Source organism: Catharus ustulatus, chromosome 3 (genome assembly GCF_009819885.2).
Source record: "Catharus ustulatus isolate bCatUst1 chromosome 3, bCatUst1.pri.v2, whole genome shotgun sequence".
In the NCBI taxonomy this organism is placed as follows: Eukaryota; Metazoa; Chordata; class Aves; order Passeriformes; family Turdidae; genus Catharus; species Catharus ustulatus.
In genome coordinates, this window is record NC_046223.1 from 60,647,919 (window position 1) to 60,673,089 (window position 25,171).

General features: G+C 37.3%; 1 protein-coding gene across 10 annotated transcripts in view; it reads right to left on the reverse strand.

Annotated features, from left to right (window-relative positions):
• Positions 1 to 1,220: 1,220 nt before the first annotated feature.
• The window catches only part of EYA4 (EYA transcriptional coactivator and phosphatase 4), a 142,246-nt gene continuing 118,295 nt past the window's right edge, over positions 1,221 to 25,171 (reverse strand). For 7 of the 10 annotated variants that reach the window (XM_033056434.1, XM_033056430.1, XM_033056425.1 and 4 more), the window contains 7 exons: positions 18,618 to 18,707; positions 12,523 to 12,581; positions 12,254 to 12,414; positions 10,038 to 10,152; positions 8,180 to 8,301; positions 6,759 to 6,859; positions 1,221 to 5,162 (listed from right to left, as the gene is read on the reverse strand). In XM_033056434.1, coding sequence (XP_032912325.1) covers positions 5,082 to 5,162; positions 6,759 to 6,859; positions 8,180 to 8,301; positions 10,038 to 10,152; positions 12,254 to 12,414; positions 12,523 to 12,581; positions 18,618 to 18,707 — 729 coding nt within the window. In that variant the 3' untranslated portion in view covers positions 1,221 to 5,081. Of the gene's footprint in view, positions 5,163 to 6,758; positions 6,860 to 6,898; positions 7,000 to 8,179; positions 8,302 to 10,037; positions 10,153 to 12,253; positions 12,415 to 12,522; positions 12,582 to 18,617; positions 18,708 to 25,171 lie in introns of all 10 variants that reach the window. The other 3 variants (XM_033056429.1, XM_033056433.1, XM_033056428.1) reach the window with 1 other exon arrangement.

The following is a 25,171-nucleotide window of genomic DNA, read 5'->3' on the forward strand; positions in this document are numbered from 1 at the left end:
ACTTCTAAACTTTTCCGAAATGTTTCAAAATCCATTATTTGTTTTTAAAAAAACCATGAAAATTAATCAAACAAGTCAACCCTAAAGTCCATTTTTCTCGAGGAGTTTTATATATAATGGATAATGATGCACAAGCATTTTTGCACCCAAATGAGGAAGAGTCCACCCATAAATGTCCTCAGGATGATATTTTTGCTTTGGTTCATCACTGAACATCATGTGCAGGCCACAATGACAGTCATTTAGAGCACTGAGTTTCTCAGCAGTGGGAAACGAAGGTAATGTTATGCTATCACCCATTTTCTGACTACCTTTTACCTCACTCTTCTGAAATGTTACTGAATGGCTCTTTTCTGGAATCACGTGCAAACCCATTCGGGAGACACACTGTAAAACTTGCTTACTATGTGTTTGTTTGCTCACTAGGTGAGATTTCTTTGTATTTTGTCCACTTGATTTTTGATAGATCTTCCTTTTTGCTCCTAAAACGGAGAAGACAGCAGATGTACGTACAGAAAAGCAGTGTTTGTAAGAGACATGCTTTAATTTAACCCCTTGCAAAGAAGTCCACTATTTACAAGCTGCTTCTTGTGGCTGAGTCACTGTGGCTACCAAGGCTCTGCCACCTGCCAGGTAGCTCCCAAGATCATAATGTCACATCTAAGTGTGCTGACAATTCTGTGATCCCACTTTGGCCTCTGCTAGCAGACTGTGAAGGCATCGCCTCCTCCAAATTCAGTACCTCATTAAAAAAATGAAGTACTGCTCCCAGAAGTATTTAGAGCTTCATGAGGGTGATCTTCAACTGGAAAGGCTACTTGCTCCTGAGTAGCCCAGTCTGTCTCCTGAACAACCCATAAAGGTATTAGCATAACATTAGTGAGTGAACTGGTACAGGGATTTAAATGCACACACTCTGTGTCTACATAATCAAATTGGTTTTTTCTCTATTTTGTCTCAAGGACACTGCAAAAGAGCTGTTAATTGTCTCTCAGGCTGCATCTGGGGCAAGGCACAGTCCAGAGGTGAGCCAGTGTCTACCAGACCACACAGGCTCAGGGCTTCTCCAGGCATGAGTGACAAGGGCAGCATCAGAGTCCCAGTTCACACTCGGCTCCCGTAAGAGACACTGCATCTTTCAGCCACAAACCAAACAACTTACAACATTGTATAGTGCAGAAAATGACACTTCCAAGTGTATTTATTGAGAAATAGTAAAGATGTACATAATTTTACAAGCTTTTTTAATTTACATTTTTCTTAAATTAGGTAGGGCCTAATAAACTATAATCTGCTAATACAAGATAGAGACCCTTGGCTTCAAATCTCCAAAATGCTGCTATTCCTGGGATTTTGGCTAAAAAAGTCACTTCAGCTCCCCTTCAGAGACACTAAATACCATATTCATTTACAGCATATGCCTGATGTCAATCCTATAAAGCAGAGATGACTTTTGAACTGAAACCCTAGATCTGGGTACAACTTCACCACTAAAACCTAGTTTTCCTATTGTGGGTCAAGTCTATATTCTCCATAAACTCTGCAGTTCTGATGGGATGTAAGATTTCACCTGCCCCAAGATGAAGAGTACTGGTATAGAGGACTTAGATCTGGCCTCATCTCCCTTGTCAATGCTTACACTGGAACACACTCTGCATCTGCTTCAGATGCAATCTGCTGCTCACACTGGATTCAAATGGGAGCAGCTCTGGGAGCTAGCTGCTCCCAGATATATCTTTGTGTATTATCTCCACAGGCATATAAAAATAAGCAAAAGTTTTAGGTTTTTTCTGCCCTCTTTTACTTAACTGCACAGAGTTATGTCTAAGATACTATCCTGTGACTGTAATCAGACAATATTTCTATTTTGCAAGCTGACCACTCAAATGCCCAATTAATGTTCAGGTTCTGTACTGAGAATTGCTAGAGTATCAACAAAACACATTTTATTCTATATTTCATTTGCCTAAATACTTGCAAATGAGACCTTGTGCTCAATCTTGGTTGTTGAGGAGAGGATGAAAGGAAGGTAGTTTCTGATTAATACGCTTCTGAATTAAAATGCACTCAATGTCAAAGTGACCAACTTCCAATTTAATCTTCGCAAGCCCATCTGGAGCAATCTGGTACGACTGCCTTGGTTATTTTCTCCTCTGTATTCTTCATGCAGGAAAATATATCAGACTAATTTCTCTCTACAAGGCAGGCATGTATTACACAATTTTATTTAAAGGTATATAGCAATTTTTGCTTAGCAAGAGAGGATTCATGCTCTGAAATTTTGTTTTAGAGTTGCAGTATTGTGAAGCCTTTTGAGTTACAGCCTTGAATTTTCTCTGGATACACATTTGTGTGGATTACTTGTTTTAACAATTAACTTCCTCTATGGTAGCACACAGAACCTTGTCATGCTCTGTAAAACTTCCCTCCTTCTGCCTCCATCTCCTCTCCAGAAGCCCATGTATTAATTGAGCCATATCTGCCACAGAAAGCTAAGCACAACTCCAACGAAGGCACTGCAAACCTTTAATAAGAACCAACAGGTGTTGCTGGACTATTATTTGTTCTTACATCTGATTAGGAAAAGAACACTGAAAAGCTGAACAAATAACTTGAGAAATAATATTACTTCATGCATTTAAACAACACTATGACATGTTAAAAAAAAAAAAAAGAAGAGTAAAAAACTAGTTAACCATACAAATTTTTTGTTTTATCATGTCTTTTACATTGAGATTTTTATGTAATACTGGAACTTGAGAAGGGCTTCAAAATTCTTTCCCATTCCAGTAGAAATACATTTTTTCCCACCTGAAAAACTACAAAAAAGCTGTACTACAGATTTTTATGACATGTATTTCCAGGTACTGAAAATATAAAGAAGGTATGCATAATTTTTTTTTTTTTGTTTTGGATGCACAAATCTATCACCAAAATATCTACCTAGTCTACAGTGATTTTGTATGCGGTCACTCTCATGTGATGGCTTTAAACTGTGACAAAAAATTATTGCTAGTTTGTTGTGTGGTGACTTGTATATCCAATTCAACACAACAAATAAATCCTTTTTTATGAATTGATAGAGGACTTTCACCTTGGACTTGTAATGCCTCCAGGCTTTCACCTACCAACTAACTTTATTGAACCCTCAACAAAGCTTAAATGAACAAAGCTAGTCCCTGGTAACTATGGCATATGATGGTTTCAGAGCACAAAGAGGGGAGATTTTCACCTCAGTGCTGACTACTGTGCTCGTGCAGACATCCTGGAGTTTGCCTTTAACATCTTCTCTTGCTGCAGTCAGTGCACACACAGCCTCAGGTGTCTCCACATCTTTAAGAGTGTTAATAATTGGAAAAGTAGTTTCTGTCTTCTGCCACGAGGGACAAACCAGTTGCCATTGTTTCAGAGTGCTCAAGCTGCACATGGAACATTAAGGGCCCTGTGGGCAACATGGATCTTGCTCATTTTCCACAGCTGAAAAGTAGAGTGTTTAAAACTTGCAAGATAATTATTGCTGTATGGACCGTAATATTTAACAGAAATTATGGAAGTTAAGGTGATATATTTGTCAACGTTTCTTCATGGAAATCATATCTTATCCTCTCCTCAGATGCCTGGCATCTAATTGAAATTTCTGATTCAAAAACATTTAGGGTTGTCCCTGTATAATTTTGCTGAGCAATCAAAATTGGATGAGAAAAATCATGCTGACCCAAAACAAAATACAAGAAAATGTGGAACAGAATGGAAAAGCTACCAAAATGCTGTTTTCTTTGCCAAAGTGGACTATTCTCCTGAAATGGCTTATGTCATCAAGCCAGCAATTTCAGCAACTTGCTCCTGAATATGCTAAATATAGCATCATTTCCACATCTGACTGATGAGAGTTTCTTTAGTAAGCTCTTTTAATTCTTTTCATTCCTTAATGAACTTGTGTTTTATTCCCCATCTGGGATTAACTCCACATTTTCAACTTCTAGTAATGCCACCTGAACACTTTGTTGGGTGGAACTTCATTCCAGATGCACTCATTGTATGGCTTTCAGTGGACTCAGTAATTAATGAATATGGCTCTTAGTTCTCTTGCTGGAGAATCAAGAAATGATGCTGAAGGTGTTAAACACTATTTCTTCTTTTACCTTTCCAGGTAGCGGTCCCCAGTATCAACCTCCCAGTATATTCTTAACTTTTCTCAAAAAAATCAGTGGAATTATTCAGAATCCAAATAAAAACACAAACTTTCCTTTATTATTTTTTGCTTTCTGCAACAAATACTTAAATTCTTAGATGCAGTCCTGCTCTCTGATTTCTTTGAATTTCAAATTTGGTCATGTCAAAAATTTTCACAAAGGTTTTTTTGTTTATCTACATAGTTTTTAACCAAAATTACATTATAACACACGAACACAGTCTTCTCTTTAAGGCACAACACATCATATGCACATTCTGTTTGCCAAACTTATAAAAGAGACAATATTATATAACCCTTTCCCTCCCTTGCCACCCCCTCCCCCCAAAAAAAAAGAAAGAACAATTGCATCCACTTCCAAAATCAGCTGCTAATAAAGTCACAGTAAATTATTTTCATCAATAATTTACACAAATTACAGGTCTAGACAGGATTGTCATTATACAGTCTGAGTGCATTCCAATTCAGGTTTTTTGGGTTAGGTAGGCTAAAGTCTGGTTCAAACCTCAGTGCTGAGAATATATCCCATTTTGAGGAATGTTGTTGAACACCACCTTGTTGGCTGGAAAATGAGTTTTGGTGCTTTGCCAGTTCGAGTCCTTTGTTCACTCCTGTCAGGGCTCACTTGGTGTGTACCAGCAACCTCCACAGTTTTAATTCACTTAGAAACGTTGCATATATAAGACCATAGAGCTTTCTTACGTAGCACTAACGTTTTAACTTCATTCAGCAATCTGAATTCTTCAATTTGGAATTTTCAATTCCAAATATTTCTTCCCTTCTTAAGACAATTCATATGTGTAAAGCCAGAGGCATTGAATCACACATAAAAATTCAGTGTACTTGAAATATATATATATATAAAAGGATCACCAGCTTTAGGACACAGTTACAAATACTCTAGTTCCAGTGCTTGATGGAGAGCCAAGAGGTCCGAATGACTGGATATCCTCCAGAAAGGCATGTTGTGCTGTGTTTGTTAGAGAGGGAAAAGGTCAGGAAAGATGAACACTGTGACATGGGGTGGCACATGACACACAAGAGCAGTTAGAGATTACCAGCACCTATTTTCACACCACTGTGTTTGTGGATTGATTTGTGCTATTCAAGTACTGGCAAAAATCAGACCAAAACAGATCTGAGCTTAGTAGCTCAACTGAAGTTAGAATAATTAGATGATAGCTTTTCTTAATAGTTTCTTTGGGAAACACCTGTTATTTAGTAACAGCTACTTGCTTATTGTTAGCATGCAAGCCCATACAAAGGAGCATTAATAGGAAATCCTTTGATGCTCCACTTATTTGACAGCAAAATCATCATTTAAAAGACTGTAAGACTTCCATGAAAAGATGCTTCTCACTCAACACTTCAAAACAGACCTGAATTACATTTTTTCTCCATCCAGGTGGAAGAAGAAATCTCTTTGGATGAGAAAATAACACATTTCTAGTCTAAGAAAAGATAATTTGTGTTGCAGGAAGCATCAGTGTCTGTGAGAGATGCAGGTATATGCACTTTCTCCTTCAATAATTCATCAGAACAGAAAAAACCCCCATACTTCCATGTTGTGTTTAGATCTATTTGAAATGTGCTATATTCATCCATCTCTCTGAATTTGACATCTATCCATGCAATATAGCCAATGTTAAGGAAAAAGCATGCCCAACCAGAAAGCACACAATCCAACCACCACTGTTTAGCAAAAATTATAGAGGACCCATCACCAGTACTGTACCTATATTAAGGAACCATTTGGAATGAGCATTTTGGTTATTTCCATTTTGTTTCCACTCCAGCTACAATGCTAAGAGAGTGCTTTATTTTGCTACTCCTAGCACAACAAGTCCTGTACAGGCAATGTTAGGCAACTTCGCATTGTGAGGCGAAAAATTCAATTCCTGCATACTTCCAGGGATTATATGGGAAGCATGGCGCAAATTACTAATTTGATCTGTTTCTAAACGTTAGAAACTTTTCTGCTGAAAACAGACTTTAATTATCATAATGAGGAAACCAGGAAGCAGTTCTTTTTTGGAAACACAGTCTCTACATTGTGTTTCTTTTCCATTAGCAGATATGTCTTTCTTGAATAAAATATTTTTTTAATCATATTTGACGCAGTAAACTATGGATCTTCATCTATCTTAGCAAAAAAAAAATTGCACAGCCCTTTAGATGTTTTCCATATTCTCTGTAACACTTGAAACATCACCAATTTCAGCATTTTAAGAAAAACACCACCCAACCATCATATCCTAACCCTTTCTATCTCTTCTGTTTATATTTTAATTTGAAGTTTGTCAGACATTTTTGCTGCATTATTTTCCCATCTGTTTCAAAAATAACTTTGTGGGGTTTGTTTTTTTTTCTTTCCAAAGTGAAGTGAAGCAAATGCTGGAATCCAAATGGTTCATTTTACTCTAAGTGTTGATCTCATCATGCTCTTGTTGGCTTGCATCTGTGGACTGAAATTACTTGTCATTTTGTGCAACACTGACAGAAATGCAAACAGAAAGGCTTGCATTAGTAGCTATGTATCACACCAACATTTCAGAAGACAGGTTACCTTTTTTGCTGCCTGTTCTTCTTCTACACCATCCCCAATTACAACATATACTACTTTTCTGCCAAACCTTTGCATTATTCGTTCAAAGCAACTTTCTTTTCCTGGAAGATAAATGAGATAAGAGTTCAGAGTGAAGTTACCTGATTAGCTGCATGTTCCTCATCTCGGCCATCTCCAATCACAACATAAGTTATGTTAGTGCCAAATCTGGACACTATACGCTCAAAACAGCTCTCTTTGCCTGAAAAACAATGCACTATTTATTCAAGCTATCAAGTGAGTTATGGTGAAGCCTTACAGAGGATTTTTGCAGTGGTAAGACATTGCTATGACTATTCTTAAAAAGTTCCTGGTCTTAGGATTTAGAGCCAAATCTGGTAAGAAGCAATGGATTCCCTTAGTGACACTGAGATGTTTCAGGTTAAACTAGATCTCTTAATCGCTACAGGAAAGCCACTAAGATGAAGGAATTAGCACCATTGCAAAAATCAATAGGTTGGTGAATGAATAATTGAATTTAAATATTTACTTATGATTGCAATATTATTCTTATAAGGAAAGTAGAAATTTTAATTCTAATGTATCTGCAATGAGTGATGTAGTAATGAAAAAACTTCATTAAACGAGGACTGAGATAATAGTTTTGCCTGACACTGCTAGAATTTGCACCGCTTTTTCTCTTGTGAAAATCGCACCACTTTTTCTCTTGTGAAAATAATTTAGGAAACATATTGCAGCGTTTTTGTCAATGAAGTGACACATTCCATGCTATAAATGTTGCCGTCAGTACAGAAATGAAGCATTCCTGAACTGATGATTGGTAAAATCTGCAAAATTATCAATCATTATATGCTGCATCACATTTCACAGGAATGACAGCTTCTCTTGTTTTACAGTTTTGGATGCAATTTCCAGAAACCATACATTTACAAACTTTAATGCACAAAAGACACACAGTTATGAACAGAGTGGGGAATGCCTTTCTGTTATCCAGCAACACAGGTTCTGTTAGTAACAGCTGTCGTTCCCATCACTGACATACTGTTCCTCAGGAAAAGGTTTGTGAAGTTGTGGCCTGGCTTGCATAGAGCTGAAGGTCAGAGCAGAGGCTAATTTAACAGAATTTCTCAGATTCGAATTCACAAAAAATTTATCTTCATTCTTTCCTGCAAGTTTTTTGTTTTCTGCACCATACTGAGCAGTTTCTGAGGCTTTTAATCAGCATCCCTATTCCTTTACGTATAACTGAAAATAAGGTGAACTTGGAATTCTTTGACATAAACACCTTTGAACATGTGCAATGCCTAAATATTATAACTAAAACTGCTAAGTGTCAAGGAAGTGTTTTAATACATCCATTACTGGAAAAAGAAATTGGTAATGCAGTGTAGCCAGAATGAATGAAAGAATAATTTTCTTACCTATTTTGGTTGCGCTGTATATATTTTCAATAGGAAAAGCTCCTCCTAAGCTGTATAGTAGAACTTTTGCAAGTGCTGGGATAAGCTGGGTTGTTGTTACCAACACATTTACACAATTACTCCTAAAATGAGAGAAATAGTTTAAGTTTAAATAGTTTTAAAACAGTGCCCAAATGTTGATGAGGTGAACCAGCTGTGGAGAGCATATAAAGGATCCCTCAACATTTACTTTCATTTATACGGTACACCTGTTCAGCACCAGCACTTACAGAAAATTTACATAAAACCCCATGTGAAATCTTTGAAAATATGTAGGCCTGATTTGTAGGAAATATTCCACATTGGTTTATAAAAAACCAGGTCTTTAAAGATGGGTCTAGTAAAATACAGACATTTAAGACCAACAACAACCTCCAAAACAAGGTATTTGAATGCTTTGAAAGCAAAATTTTAATGCTGGCAATTAAATGTCAGTAGCTACCAGCAAAATAAAAGAGTTAAGAGAATACAAACCCACAATATTTTACTCTTTTAGCTACCTTTTTATCTACACATTTCCTCACAATGGCATCACTTTCTTCAAGTCCAAAGAGTGAGACTATCTCTGAAGAGAGGGAGAGATGAATGGTGAGGATGAAAACTTGAATGGAGAAGTTGTGCAGGCCAGAGAACTCAGTGCTGAGCTACTTTAGGCACTCACAGGCTGGTGCATGAGCATGACCATGATGTGGACATGAAGTTGAAAATAAACACTTGTGAGTTTTCCTTTTGGCATTTTCACTAATTCCAAACAAGACCCTAGGCTGATATTTTCACCTTTATACATCTCAATTTCCTTTTAGGAACATGTCAATAATGTTTAGTTGACTCACAGGTAGCTTCTGAACCTTATAGTAGTACATTTCTTTGAAGACATGACAAAAGACTATTATTTAACAATCCTGAGTGAAAGATAACATTTTTCCAGACTCATCCACCAATGCACAACTGGTCTCCATTACCAAAAGTCTCTCTGAAGACTTACAACTCAAAAAGAAATGCAGAGCTAAACACAACAGTTTACACAAATTTGTTACTTTTTTTTTCCTCCTGAAGTGCTTCACACATTGTTAAATAAACAATTAAGAGATAAGCATATTGCAAAAGTTATCTTATTATGAAATTAAGGTTTTTGTGTCTTTCCATGTTTTTTCTTTCCACTTGACATTGAATCTTTTCCCAGACTTGCTTTCCCAGAAAGCAAGATGACTTAATGTTGTTCTTTTTTGTGGTTTAAAACCAGGATTTTTTAGGATTTCTGGTAAGACCAATATCGTATGGCTTACTAAGTAGCAGCAGGGTTCACAGTTTTACTGTTTCAGAGGAACAATATATTTTATGTCTCCCTATTGGGAACTCAGACTTTTAACTCAGTTAAAAGAGATTTTTGCTGTTCTGAAAATTTAAGATTTATACTCAGATATACTAGTTTGCTTGGAAGGAGAAGAAAAATGCCCTAATGTTCTGGTATCTGTACAGTATTTAGGTAATACTGTGAATAGGCACAAACATTGAAGGACAGAACAGAGCGCTGTGGAGTTCAGAGAATGCTGTCCACAAGGTAATAAATTGAAAGCTGTCTCAGAATTCTACAATACACTTTCAATGCACACTCATCTGAGAAGACATTTCATAATATCTTTAGTAAATGCTGGAATCAGGATAAACAAAACCACTTTCCACTTTTCCTCTGTCCTATTCAAAAGTCATAATAGGCCTGTCCTGTTCTTTAATGGCACTAATTTATTGCAATCTAAAATGTCAAACAATATCCATTACATGTCTAAAAACTTTTTTTACAGCAGACTCAGATACATACCTTGTGCTGATAATTGATAATGATTTAAGTGCATTTGTTAGCCAGGAGTCTGTGAGAGCTTCAATCTCTGCTCTTAATTGCAACCATGCATCTCTTTTAGCGGGACCCAGGAGTCCTTTTATGCAAGAAAAGTGAGAAAAATAGAATTAATTTCTGTATCAGATAGGGTCATTGTTTCTATTTTAAATTCCACTACAATTTGAAAAAATCATCAAAGAGAAAATATATTGTTTTCAATGATCAGGAAATCTTAGGTTTTATTTGTACTTCACTATATCGAATGTCAGATAGCATTTGAGATAATAATAATTAGTTTAATTTTTGAGATAATAATAATTAGTTTAATTTCTTTATATAACAGGCTACATTTCAAACTCTTCCTTTCAGGAACATACATTTTTTAAACAAGTTCCTCCCACATATGTTACTCTCAAATTATCAGAGACAATGACAAGGACATCCATATCATTGGGATCATAGGTGAAGACGGTAACAAAAGAAGACATTTCAGAATAAATTGCCCTTTGCAATGCCTGCTTATGCTTAAAACTGCCCTGCTTATGACTCTGCTTATAGTGTGAACCTCAGGTTACACATATGGAAATATATTTGTTTGCTGATGGCTTGCTCTTCATGTCCTGTTGTAGTTGGCTCCTTTTACAGCATTCACACCTGAAACGGCTGCACATCTTATATTCTCATATCTGTTAGTCCTTAAAAGTTAGTCCTCAAAATCTCCTTTTGGATATAAATTGTCAGACATTTAAAAATACCCAGCCTATTGAATGTTGAGACATGAATTTGTTGGAATCAAGGTATTTTAAATGTAGATTTGGTAATGGAAGAGCAGGGAAATAGGCTTCCTGACTTCCTGACTCTCTTCTCTTTCAAACCCTATGTTCCCAAGAAGCAGTGATGACTGTCTTCAAAAATCAGAAGTGAAATTACCTAAAAATATATGAGATTAATCCTGCCTTTTGATACTTTCTAGCAGCTCTTTTGAAATAAACAGACACATATGAGCTAAGAAGATTATTAAAAAGGCTAAGATGTGGAGAACAAATGAAGAAATTGCCCATTAAGGATGGTTTATATTTCAAATGCAGGATATGTGGGAGACAATAAAACCCTTAATTCAGCGCACGACATATCCACACCCTTGTTGCAATGCTTTGTTCCTCTTAATGTGTTTCCCTGAGTTGTGCTCTTGGACTTGTTCCCTTATCAGTGTTAAAAGATTTTATGAAATGCAGCAGCTTTAGAATCTTGGATGCATTGGGAGATATAAGAAAACCCAGTAAACTTTTGGTTAACACTGTTTCAAGAATTATTAATATATAAAAACTCTATTCACAGTACCAAGGAAGGGCAAAGTAGGGCAAGTGAAAGTCTGCCCTTTACTACCCCCTTTGGTCCTATTGCTTCATCCTGTGGTAAGGAAAGGCTGAACTACTAACTGAAAATACGTGACTGCAGCAGTTAGTGAAGACTTCTAAGTGTTCCCTGTCTTCACAGTCTATTGCTGAGGGGGTCAGCTGACACATTCCCCTCCTGGCTGGCTGTCCCTGCAAGTCACACAGGACTTTCCAGAAATTATTCTTTTGGCTCTGCTGCTTGATTGCCAACATTCTGCTGGAGCAGATATGAGAGAGTCCATGAATTAAAACTACAACAGCAAAGCTCCTGTCCCAAATGGGATTTGGACTTATTGGAGGAAAAACTGCCTAAGCTACAGAGTCAAAAAAAGAGGCTATTGGCATGGCAGTGATATAATTTTCCTGCATTCCTGGTGAAAACAGACTAGCAGGTGTCCAGCAGAAAGTTTAGGCGACAGTGTTGTTACCACCCAGGTCATGAAGATAGGATGGAAATGGCTATCCACAAACAATTTGTGCTGTGGAAACTATGCAATATCTTTCCTAGAACAACAACAAATCTGAGATAGAATAAGTGGTTCAAGAACTCAGTAAGGTAAGACTAGCTAGCTCTGAAGGAGGAAAATGGGCCCTGTGGAAGCTAAATGGAAGCTTGATTGGTTTTCCCAACTGCATTTCCCCTGCACAACAGCATGTGGCTTTGCCTTTACAGCCCATGGCTCAGTCATATCACTCTGTGTTCCTTCTGTGGCTTCCCAGGCTTCTTCCCTGGGTGGCAGCTCATCACCATGCAGCTTAGACTGATCAGCATTTGAAGTTGTTTTCGACAATCGAACTCACCTCCTATGTTGTTCTTGTAAGTATTATACAACTCTTTTACTCTTCTGTAACGGAAAGCCAGCTTCCTCATCCAGTCAACCCCTCCTCTTACACCTGTTGGCAGACAAAGGTTTGCACTACTTGCAGCTGCATGGAAGCCATCAGTTGCAAAACTGTAGGTACTGCAAACACCCAAAATACAGTAAAAATAAATACAATGTATTCCTGTAAATGCTCAAATTATTTCATCTTTAAAAAAAAGAAAAAAAAGAAAATATTATGTATCTTACCTTAGGTCTTGTCCATTATCATCAGAAGAAACATCATCTATATGAACTTGATCGCATTCCTGTTAGAAAGAAAAAGCAAACCCAAATGACAAATTTATCTTATGAGAGAGCACAAGTACCATTCCTGGAAGCATCCAAAAGGGATGTGGGTGAGGTATTTGGGGATACAGTTTAGTGGCGAGCACAGTGGGCTGGGCTAATGGAGATATTAGAGGTATTTTCCAACCCGAATGACTCTGTGCTCACCACAGGCTTTGTACCAAGAAATGACAGCTGCAGGCCACTGGCTGCACCAGGAGATGGCAGCCTGTGCACAGCCACTGCTGCCATAAACATCTTTAAAATAGCGTAACCTTCAACTCCTACACAGCCTAAATCACTAGCTAAAACAGATCTTCAGAAAAGAAATGTGCAATTTTGGTGTGATTTTGGGGAGTAAAATTATTTTAATTGTAAAGTCACAAAAATGTCAAGTCTCATTTACAGTCTGTTTAGTATACCAATTCTCAAAAATCACATAAACCTTGTCTTCCCACTCCCTAAAAGCAGTTTATGGTGAATCTCAACAGGCATAAAACATATGTTAAGTAGTTTGGACATTTATCAGGTTCTTCTATTAATTTATGTGAGTGCCTTTGGCTGGAAAATCACATATAATCAGCAATCCTACAGAACTTGATTATTTCCTGGCTTTGGAAGGGATGGAAGAATCTCGAGGGAACTGAGGTACATTGGAAAGATGCATTCCTCCAAGATGGTTTTATAATTGGACAGTTATCAAATATCCTTATCTGCACAGTGGTTACAGCACAAAGATAAGAAACTGTAGTGAAAACAAAAGTAAATATATAAGCTAAGCTATCATGTATTGTAATTGTTTTCTGTAGTTGCTTGAACTAACATCTTAACCCAAAGACACACCTGAAATTCAGTGTCCATTTGAGTCAGCACTTAATTCAGGTTCTCTGTGACATGCAGGGGTATGTTGTTCTAGGTTTCCAATCTTTGTCTCATAACAGTGGTAAACTGTACAGATAAAGGATAAATCTGAACAGAGGAGTGATTTCCAAATGTGAAAGCCACAAGTTCCTCGAGTGTGAATTTGAAGAATTATAATTTCATCTTTCTGATTTGTTTGCTTTGCTATGAACAAAAACTAGAGACTCACATTAACTAAACTGTTAAAAAAGGCAATGCTGTATAAGAGAAATACATACTTTAATTTTCAAATACATAATTTAATTGCATCATGCAAGCAATAATAACTTAAAATATTGCATCAAAGCTAAAAGAATGAGTTGCCAAGCTCTGTTCATGTGGCTTAATCCATTAAGACAGGATAATAGAGCTGTGTTCAAGGAACAGAAATGAAGCATTCTTCCCCTCACTGGAGAAATAAAATTTTTTAGTTCTGTCTGAGGAGATTATCTTGAGCTGTAGAATGTTTTAGAGAAGCAACTTTTGGATGTAAATAGCAGACGAAGAGAGAAAGTTAAGGGGAAGTGGCAGCTGAAAAAAAAAGACTAATTTCTTTATTCTTATTAATTATTTACACTCCAGAAAAAAAATGCCACTATGTTCCACCCAGTGTAGGACAGGAACTCAAAAATCAGACAAAAAGCCCTGCTGGGAAAAATTCTGACTCTATATATTTGCAATATCTGGGCCATATATGGTTTCCTAATCACCTTCACAGATTTCCCTGGAACTGGTGAAAGTGTTTAAAAAAAAGTTTAAAAGTTTAAAAATCCTTCTTGTGGATTTGAAGATGCACTAATTAAATGGAGGGCACACAAAAGCCTTGATGGATAAGGAGTGTCTGCTGCTGTTTGGGTTTTGCTAAGCCTTTCAGCTACATTGTTCCAGCCTTGAAAATTCTAGGCAACTGTTCTGCTGATAATTTTGTTATGAAGACAAATATGAGTGGGTGGCAAAGGCTCAGCTTTGTTCATTGTGATTCTGTGACTGACTCCAGGGACAGGATGAGGGGACCATGCAGTTTTACTCACCTCCTGCTCCCTGCAAGAAGGTTGTTAACTTTGCAGGAGATCAAACCCCAACAGCACTCTCCAGTTTCCTCCTTTTCCCCCTTCCTCTGCTCCCCTGGATTTATGGGTCATCTCCTCTCTACATGCTGGCAATACACATTTTCTCACCAACAAACAAGCTCAGGTGCCCAACACTCCTTGTTTTCTTTTACTTTGTTTTCTTGTCTACTTATCTATTTCCACTAAAATGTTTACCTTTTACAAATTCACTCACATGGTGTGAAAAAAAAAAAACTTGCATAAAAAAAGAAAAAGAAGGCAGTTTGACCAGATTTGAGATTGTTCTCTCCTTTTCTCAAAAGAAACAGGAAACTGGTGGTACAACAGCACATCTGAGTTTGCTCTTAAATGACACCAAACAGTTATGGGAAAGAAGGAAAGAAGGCAAACTCTCTGTCAATTTAAATATTAAGGTAAAATACTTTTCACACCAGCTACAGTACTGGTTAAACTCAAACCACAGTGGCTGTCAGTGCAATGTCAAAATGAAGACTCATAAAAATGCATTTCCTATTAGAGAAAATACAGGTAAGGAATCTAGGTATAATACCTAGCTTTTGCTTGAAGCAATACTTATTTAAATTATATCTGAGTGTAATTCTTTGCAGCAATTTTTAGAGCCTGAAAATTTCAGAGTGCAGAATCAATAAATCCTCCATAAAACTTATCATCCAGGAATGAACAGTAATTTCATTATCCAGTAAAAACACTGCCTTACCACATTGAACACAAAACTGTTATTAATGAGGGGATATTCAGCACTATGCTTTCTCAGGCTATACAGAAAACCCCTTTTAATAAATACAGTTTAGTCTCTGTTAAAACTAGATGTACCTGCCTTCCAAATTCTGAGACTTACCAAAATTCTATTTTTAATTTCTTATTTCTATTTCTAATGAGAAAAAAAGGATAAAACCTGCTTTAAAATATGGTTCAATAATGATAAAAACAGAAATATAATTCAGTTTGTTTGAAATGAATACTCTTTTTTTTCTGCATTGACCTGAGAGTGGAGTGATATAATGGAGTTGGAAGATTCATGTCTGAATTACTACTTTCAATTTGCAGAAATTGGTTTTTTGGTGTGCATGATAGGTCTCACTGACATTTCTAAATGCTGTCTTAAAATTAATACTGAGATATGAATTTAATTTTATTCCTTACCTGGTTGAAAAGAAAATGCCTTAGTTTGACTATTATTACAAATCTGAGTCCCCTCTCTAAGCGTTGTTTAGGCACATGAACTTTCTGGAGCACTAGACTCCTATTTTCATGGCAAAACACCAGCTGCCCTCCCAAGTGATACTTCTCAAGCTAACTAAAATTTATACCCTGAGAATGCAGTAGCTGGAGAACAGCCTAGGCTGAAATAAAAGTGCAGCTTGGCTGATTAGAACAGGGGTTACTGGGTCAGCAGGGAATGTCTCAGCAGATAGGAATTTGTGCATCAGCAGTCATTGCAGTGAGATGGATCTGCATACAGGAAGGAAAACTTTATTTTTGTATGTGATAACTTCAATAACTTGGTTATTATTCCTACAACCTGCTGTGCAGTGTTTGTAACCAAGAAAGACAGGGGAAAAAAAGAAAGTTTAGAGGATATATTGACTGGAATAAATATTACAGGGACACAGGTTCAGTAGTACATTACAGTTGTCCTGTCCAGCCCATGAGGTTTTCTGTGGGCTGAAGATGAAAGCAAGACAGAAGGTACAGAACCTGAGGGCTCACCACTGGAAAAGTGACATGATGAACAGATAAGCAATCTATCTGCCTAGCAAATAAAAGCCTCTCTCACTTCCTCCAGTGAGAACTGAAGGATTCCTGCCTTGACGGCCATGATCATCAGCAGCTCAGCACTCATTTTTGCTCCCCTGGGGGAGGACAGAGAAAGGAAGATAGAGAGATGGGGAGAGAAGGGGAGATGATTCCCAAGCCAGACTCTGGGAATTCTTAGAATTCATTACACATTCATCATGCAGATGCACTGCAACATTCAGTAATGGCCATGTGCTCTGCAAACAGACTTAAACAGACAGGTTTATTAACAGGTATATTAAAGGATGCCTCTACATACTTGGGCACTTTATCCTACCTGCTAAGGAGAAACAGAAATTACTGGTCTTCTCACACATACTTAAATGTATGCACACAACTCATTTCAGCATATGAATTTTGGAATTTTTGTAATCTTGTAAGAGAGTTGGTTGTGAGACCAAGATGAATTCTGGGCCATAAAACACTGAATTTCTTGTAGAAATTGTGATTATTAAATACATATATAAATTGTTTTTAATAAAATCAAACTGATTGATTTACGAGACTCTCTAAGACCACTCCCAAGTAGTATTTTTTGATTTATCTAAAACTGGGAACTGTTCAAGCTCTGAACGAGCTGGCATATGAGTTTTCAGACAGGGTATTAAAACCATCCTGTGAAGATTAGCCAAAATATAATGATCCACCTATGACTGCTGAACTTGTGGTCTACAGATAAAATTAATAATAAGAGAAAGGAATGAAGCTTCAATGGCCATAAGCAAGAATAAAGAGGTATGGAAAGAAGGAAAAGCTCCGTTTTACTGAACTCTTCAACATGAACTCAGCACAACATTGAAGAACAGATTCGACAGAATGGCTTACATTTCGTTCATGCCACATAAAATCTGAACATGCAGGGGGAAAGTTCGGCTAAAAAGAAATTCAAGAAATGCTTTGAAAAATTTTTTTGGAATCTCTCCCTGGTACAGGGCACCAGAAGGGACATTACTGAATGCACTTGCACTGTCAAGAGATATCTCACCAGGACTGGAATACAGCACACACTGGGAAAAGCATGTCCAGGGCTTTACTTTTTAGGTTCCTGCTGCTGCAAGGAGGAAGTGCAGTTCAGGTGTGGGGTGAAGTAGATTCCAGAGCTAAGAATAAATGAGGTCTGAAAGGGACGACTAAGACAACAGCAGACTGGTATCTTCTGCTTTCCTTACTGCTTACTTGATGAAGGAACAAAAGATAAAATCAACATCCCAGTGGATGGAAAAATTTCACCTATCTTTATTTTGTCTATTCACTCACAGAGACCTTTCTCTGGGACTCTAAAAAAAACCTCAAAGTCTCCCAGCTCCCATTCGTGGCAAGTATCTGTCCATGGAGGGAAGTCATGGATCTAGTCTGAGTAAGAAAACAACAGTTTTAGACCAGCAAAAGGTTTGAAAAGCCCGTTAATTTAAAAAGTTTTTCACCCCATGTCTTGACACACATGGTTGTAGGCTGTCACTGTCCATGTTAACAGTTCAGGACTCTAAGAGTGAAATAAAAAGCCTGTGAAGCCAGGTGACAAGCCTGTTTCCCAGATCACTGTCCCTGTGAGAGTCCATCCTTGCGCTGCCCCACAGAGGTGACAGGTGAGCTCCCCACTGAAGGCACTTCCTAGAATGAGTCTCTCTCTTTTCTGACCAATTGCCAAATTATATTCCCTGGGTATATTGTGACAATACGTTGGTTGCCTGGTTGGGAAGAGACATCACTGATCAGAACATCAATCACAGTCCCAGCTCTCTGATGCTGCATTCTTTGAGGTAAATGAAGAATATTCTACATTTGAACAAGTAACAGGGGCCTGTAGCCAAAAGACTGCTCAGGTATGCCAAGAGAACAGTCTCTTCTGGTCAGTTGAGGGCAGCCACTGAAAGCAAACTCCAAGAGAAGAGAACTCCAAGAGAAGAGAACTCCAAGAGAAGAATGTGAGGCGTGTATGTTACCATCCTGGAGGTGACAGCAAACAGCTTTACATACATGGAAATCCAAAAAGATGACTACAGGACAAAGAAAGGAGTGGGTAGTTTGCAGATTCTTTCCCTCACTGAGTTTCACAGAAGGACTCTGGTGCCACTGGAAGTCAGTGCCACCTGGCTAACCTCCCTCTGATTAGAGTATTACAAACCCAAAGACTATACAGGCAGAAATGCCACACACAATAAACACTACTGCACAACAAAGCCACTAAGTTAAAAATCAGAAATACCAGTGCTAGCATTTGACTCTTACCTCTAAATCATTAAAAAATAAATGCGTGTCAGCAAGATTAAAAATCATTTCTTCCATTCGCAGTCCAAGGGTCACTGCCATAGGTGGATCCTTAAAAATAAAAAAAACAAGGTTAGCTAATTACATACCTCTTATATTAAAATTTCTTTAAAAATTGATGTATATAAAGTATTTTGAAAAATTAACACTGTAAGAAATTTCCCTGAAATCCTTTCAGTATTAAGTTATTTTAATATAATTCTATAAGAAGACACTGCTTTATTTGTGAGAAAATTCAGAGAGCTGTGGATGTTTAAAAAATCAAATTTTTTAAAGCCGAGCAATTTGCAATCTGGCTGAACTGACAGGAAAACACCTGGTAGCCATGAACATATACATAAATATAAACATAAACAAGTATAAAGAAGACTGGAAGTAAGGATGACACTTTTCATAAAAGATGTATTTAGGAACATACATTCCTGTGGAAAACATATGTAAGTTTGTTGTTTGCTACAGATCATCCCTTCATTGCTGATGAAACACAGGAATCCTGTCCCTGGATAAGATTCATTCAAAATGTTGCGTCTGTTTGTAGGTTGTCTTTCACACTATCAAATTGCTCTGCCTCAGCAAGACACCACAATAACACTGAGATCTGCAATAACACTGAGAGCATTAAGCATATAGCTAAGGCAAGGGAATTAATTCAACTTTTCTAAGTTTGCTAGGAGAGAGGCAAAGCAGATTTGTGTTACCTTGCATTTGGTTTACAGTAACGGTCCCTGATGCTTTGCTGACACCTAGTAATTAGTTTGATTATTGCCTTAATCATCTGCCTGAGCCTGTGGAGTTCCGTTAACTTTTTCAGGCTTAACACAGTGCAGTGGACTTTTAAAACACATGTGGTTCTCTTCTCATCAAAATATGAAAAAATATATACTTCATCATTTATACTCTTGATTGACATGAGCAAGTTTTCAGAAATCCCTTCTTAAATACCTTGAGGCTTAGAGTCTAAATGTTTACCAGTATGTAGCAACAAAATCTGAAAAAACCTCAAATGATCGTTTGTTAGCATTAGGATGAAAGGCTTCCCAAGCAGGATCAGACACTCCCTACTCCAGGGCTTTGTAATGACAGAATAAAAGATAGCTTCTGCATTCAAGCACTTAATAACTGATGGTAAAATCTGAAACACTGACATACTTAGCTTCCTACTCATGAAAAAGTCATACTTGAAGGGGAGAATGGTGTTCAAGAAGTTGTAACAAAATCCAAAGTTAGACCCAATTCTCTGACCCTTGAACTGCTCCAGACTACCTTTCAGAAGCAAAAAACAAACACAGTGCCCAGGAACAGAATTTTATCCATTCTGTCTTCTGTAGTAATATTCACTGGATTTGAAAGTCACATGGCTGAAGGCAGCACCAAGTGCAAAGGTCAGATTTCCAAGAGGGTGATTAAGGAACACCATTAACAGATTAACAAAACTCATGTTAGGCACTGAGAACACAAATCACCAAAATACCCTGGACTCATGAGATTCCTCATCAAGCCATAACACTTTTATCAAAATGTCATCGCATATACAAATATGTGTTCATCTCTTTTATTTGCATTTCTTTTCTGTGCATTGTAAACTACAGATCTTTTCTGCCTAGATACAATATAACCGAGAGTATTTGCAATACGCTTCTTTACCTCAATCCTAGGAACACTAAGGCATGTGCATAATTTTATGCACAGGTGGTAACTCATTATTATGTATGTAAGTTATTCACTGGAATGCTTCCAAAATTGGAATCTCAGACTTTTAATTATCAGCCTCTTTTTTACCCCTTCCTGGGTAGAAACAGACTTGAATGCAGAAATTTCCTATAACATTTTTCCTTATAATTTGATTTGTTTTTACAGAAACTACAAACTAGGTATGATAATTTCCTGCCTTGCCTAGTGCAGTTGAAATATATAAATGTGACAAGGTTCCTATGATTTTATTAATAATAGTAGTTTTGTAACCAATTATGCCTGACTATTGCTATTAAAATTGTATTTCCTACAGTCCTGTTTTGACAAAGGCATGAGAAGGCTATTTCTAGGTACAGAATGTAAAATAAAATAGAGCAAAGCAAAGGGAATTCATTTCAGCTTAGCTTAAAATCACTATGAGGTCTCCCTGTGACAACTTCTGCTAGGGAGGATTGCTGGAACTAAATTCTCAAGATACAAACGATTCTTCCCTTAAAAAATTGGCCAAAACTTTGTACTGCAACTGTTTAACAAGAATTAAATATCACGTTCCATCCATCCCTTGCCATGTTACGTTCTTTCCCTCACATACAAAAATTAACAAGAAAGCAGATTTGTAAGGGTCTTGTGGTTTTATAGTGTTTGCACAATATGGAGGAACATGACAATCATCATTTCACTGTCTTTCAGCATGAAGCAGAAGTTACAGACTGATTCAAGTGGCACAAAAGACTGAGTGTTGAAAAGAAAGCCAGAAACTTGCAATTCACACAGATCTTAGCACAGCAAATTGAAAAACTTAGTAAATGGCATACTGAACTTTGGGCAAAGTTGTATTTTGTGCTACTCTGCACAAGTACACACAACAATAGAGGGAAAAAATGGTTAAAAAAAATCTGAAAGTTTTCCCCAGATAATTCACAGAACAAAGAACAACTCTTTGGCCTGCAGAGGTATGATGTTAGCCAGATATCATTAGCGTGCAGAAGAATCAAGACCAGCTACAACATTTCTGCACACCTAAATACAAATTACTTTAGTTATGTTAGGATGAAGGCACTAAACTGGAGCCAGACTGTCTGTCTGTGGACTTCTGTACCAGACTGGTCCATCCATTGGAATGCCTTCTGGGAGACTAGATAAAAATATCCTGGGAGGACCAATACTTAAATGTTTTGATCAAGAGGAGAGTAACCGGAATAAAGCCCCAAAAGCTCAGTCCCCATTAATGGAAGAAATCTATTTAGTACTGTCTGGGAATGTCAGTTTTCAGCCCATGTTCAAAATTATTTCATTTCTTGGGAAAAGAAGTGCAAACACCAAAGGGACTTTAATAAAACCTTGGAAAACAAAGGGATAAATAGACTGTCAGATAGATTCATTGTGACAGGAATTTGCATGCATGAAGACTTAAAACTAAGCAAGAAAACAAGTAAAAATTTTAAGAAGTCATTTTCGATGGGTGACGGTCCTGAACAGACTTAAAAAAAAATGACCTTGGGGAAAAAAGTTGAAATTATCAAGTTAAGTACCAATATTTTACCTTAAAGAGACTTCACTATATTATGTAAGAAGCTCTGATTTAAGTTCAGCCCTCACCCTCTCATAGGGGACACTTGTCCCAGGAGAAATTCATATGGGTGGCAATGGAGGAAGAGAACACATCTCTTCTTATTAACCATGTCTGGTGGCTGATGAAGGAAAACTCACGTACTCCATAGGGAGTTTCTGTTCCACGCTCTCTAGAAGGCAGTAGGAAAATCAAGTCAGAGGTCTCAGACAAGGAGGGAGTGAATGGAGAGGACAACTGGAGGTGATGAGAGATACACTATTAATACAGGTGGACAAGAGAATATTTATGAGTGAATTTGGGAATGTCATCATGGCTGTTAATGGTGACAAAGTTTTTCTGTTTAATGACCAGACAAGCAGAAAGTGAGCAGTAAAAAGCTTCTGAGCCCTTTCCAGAGAAGTGCACAATGTTAATGAGGCTTCCCAGACAACCCTCTGTCATTTGCAATGTTATAAGTATTGGCAAAATATTATCATCAAGTGTGGATTTGTTTTGATTTTTGCACTTGGATATCACATTCTCTAAGCTCACAAAGGAATTTTATTCTTTTTTTTAAACAGTTCCACTTTGAGTCACAGCATTTATCTGGGAATCCTTGCCCACTGGATTGACCTGGGAGAAATTAATGACATATAAATGCTTGGAGCTAGACAAAACTCCAGTTTAATCATCCTCCAACCAGCAGGAATACCTGGAATGCAATAGAACAAAGAATACACACTGTTCACAGGGACTAAGAATGTACCTCATAAACTTTTAAGAGATGATGACATGTCCTAGCACATGTCCTGTCACATCAACAAATGCTCACTTAAGAGCTCAGCACTGTAGAAAACCATATCTATCAACTGGTGCTCAGCTGCAAAAACCATCATCATCCACACAAGTCATAACATAACAGCTCCAATACCAATGTTCACAATTTGCTACTGCAGTAAGTAATTAAAAATAGAAGTGTACTGGTTTCATGAAGTACAATGCAGATGAGCAAATGAACTGAAAAGTGAGAGGTGATCTTACTGCTGGGAGGGAGCACAGCTTCCCTAAAACTCAACACAGGTGTAGTGTAATTTTTATTCTCTTTCTATGTTAGCCCAGTAGAATAACCAACACAACAAAAGCCAGAGAGAAACAGCCACAGGTAGAAAACAGCAAGGTGTGGAATATTCTTATGGGAAAGCTTTATATTTTAAATGTAGAAGTGATACACTGGCCAAATTCTGGCCAAATCTCTCCCAGCTCAGTTGGGTTTAAAGCTATACTTTAATGGTACCCAGATAAGCAGCAGCAATTTGCCCCATTTTTAAAAGAGATGCTTACAGCTGCATCCTTCAGCAAATCACTGATTTTGTCATAACATGGTTATTAGAAAATTTTGATATCAAATAATTATCACAGAAAATTCTGACATCAAATAATTATCATACCATGCAAAGTGCTGAACAAGTATACACCAAGTCCATCCTCAGTTTCATAAATCCTTGGGCCCAAGTTAGAAATCTCCTGTTCTCTGGACAAATACACAATCTGAAACTTGCCTACTAGATCCAGACCTTCCAAATAATCTCTGCCAATGACAGCTCTCCTTGCCTAAGGAGATACTGGTTTGACTTTCCTTTTTCTCTTCTACTCCAACCACTTGTTAAACTGCAGAAATCTTTTGAAAGTGTTCATTTCTGAATACAATTGAGCTCTCGAGTGCTCCTGCACTCACATGTGGATCCCTGTGCCAGGCCATAATATGTGCTGCACCTCTTCTTACTGCATCCCTGTGCAGCCTGAACTGCAGCACAACAGAGAGACTAAAAGACTAATTTCTGATTTTTTTTTCCACCTGGTACTCAAAAAACCAGGAAAAACCTAGTGAAAGTAAGGAATGAAAGTTCTCATTATCTCCTTGTTTTCCTTTCTAATATCCTCCCCTGTTTGTATGCTCCCACTTGCTCTAAACTCAGCATCTCACTCCTTCTAAGTATGAAGTGAGAACACTTAGTATAAGAAGTTGTCTTCCCTTAAAGCAATGTTTGCTTTAAAGACATACTATTCTCATGTAGAAAATTAAAAATGGGAGAAGGAGAAAATGTTGGTTGTCCTGCAAGGGTTTTTTTTGCTGTGGTTTCTTTTTTTTTTTGTGAGTTCCTTGATTATGTTACACAAAATGGGCTCATGAAATATATGAGGAAGAACATGGTATTCACAGCTGAGCATCTGTGTGACATTAGATGCCTTTACTTTTTAAAATCAGACAGCAAATCCCTACAGTTAAATAATTTACTATCACCACTGTTTTACACTATCCTGTTTCTTTTTTTGTTGTTAGGCAACAATTTTATACCACCTTTCCAAGACAAACAGCTCTCTCAATAATTTTGAAAGACCTATGTGCTAACAAGACTTCTGCTGACAACCTCCCAATTCTTGGAGTATTTACTCTCATAGCAACCCAATTCTCATAAGAATCCAATCTTCAGTCTGGATTAATATCTTGTATACAGATGGAAATCATATGCAGAAAAGATAAGGACCATATGTGCTAAATCTGTCACGTACCAGAGACTGAATAAAGTCTGTCTGTGGGATCTTTTGATTCTCTCATTTCAACCTCTTAGGCACTTAGGCTGAGACACATCCTACCTTAAATTTAGGGAACACTACAATGACATGCAAAAGCTAAAACCTACCCATTATGAGCTCTTCCTGTCTTCCCTTTCCTACTGCTCTAGCTTCCTTGCAGTCAACAATATTTATATTTGACTTTCACTGGTAATAACTCATCACACAAGTTCTATGTAAATACAGCAATGGCAGTCACTGCAGGAAGGAAGAAGTCCACTACATTTATTTTACAGAGTCTGGAAATTAATACCTTTCCCTACTTGTGTTGATTGCACCTATCAGTAACAAAGGGGGAAAAAAAATAAAATTTCCACTCCTTTTGCTTCATTGTTGTCCATGACATTTGTTTACTGATGTTGATCTTAGCAGTATAACTACATTAATTTCACTAACCCTTGAGACACTTTTGGTTTATATAAGACTTTATCTGCTGTCAGTACTACTGTCTGTTAGTATACCATTATTCATCTACAAAGAGGAACTGCATTTCTGCTGCTGTTTCCAAGAGTTTTCAAAGTTATCCACAGATGTTTTGTGAGTTACAAAAATGTGCTCTGATTTTTAAAACTATGTGTTACAGTTAATTTAGGAAACATTCAAAGGCCACAATCAAAAAAGAACGAAAGGAATAACT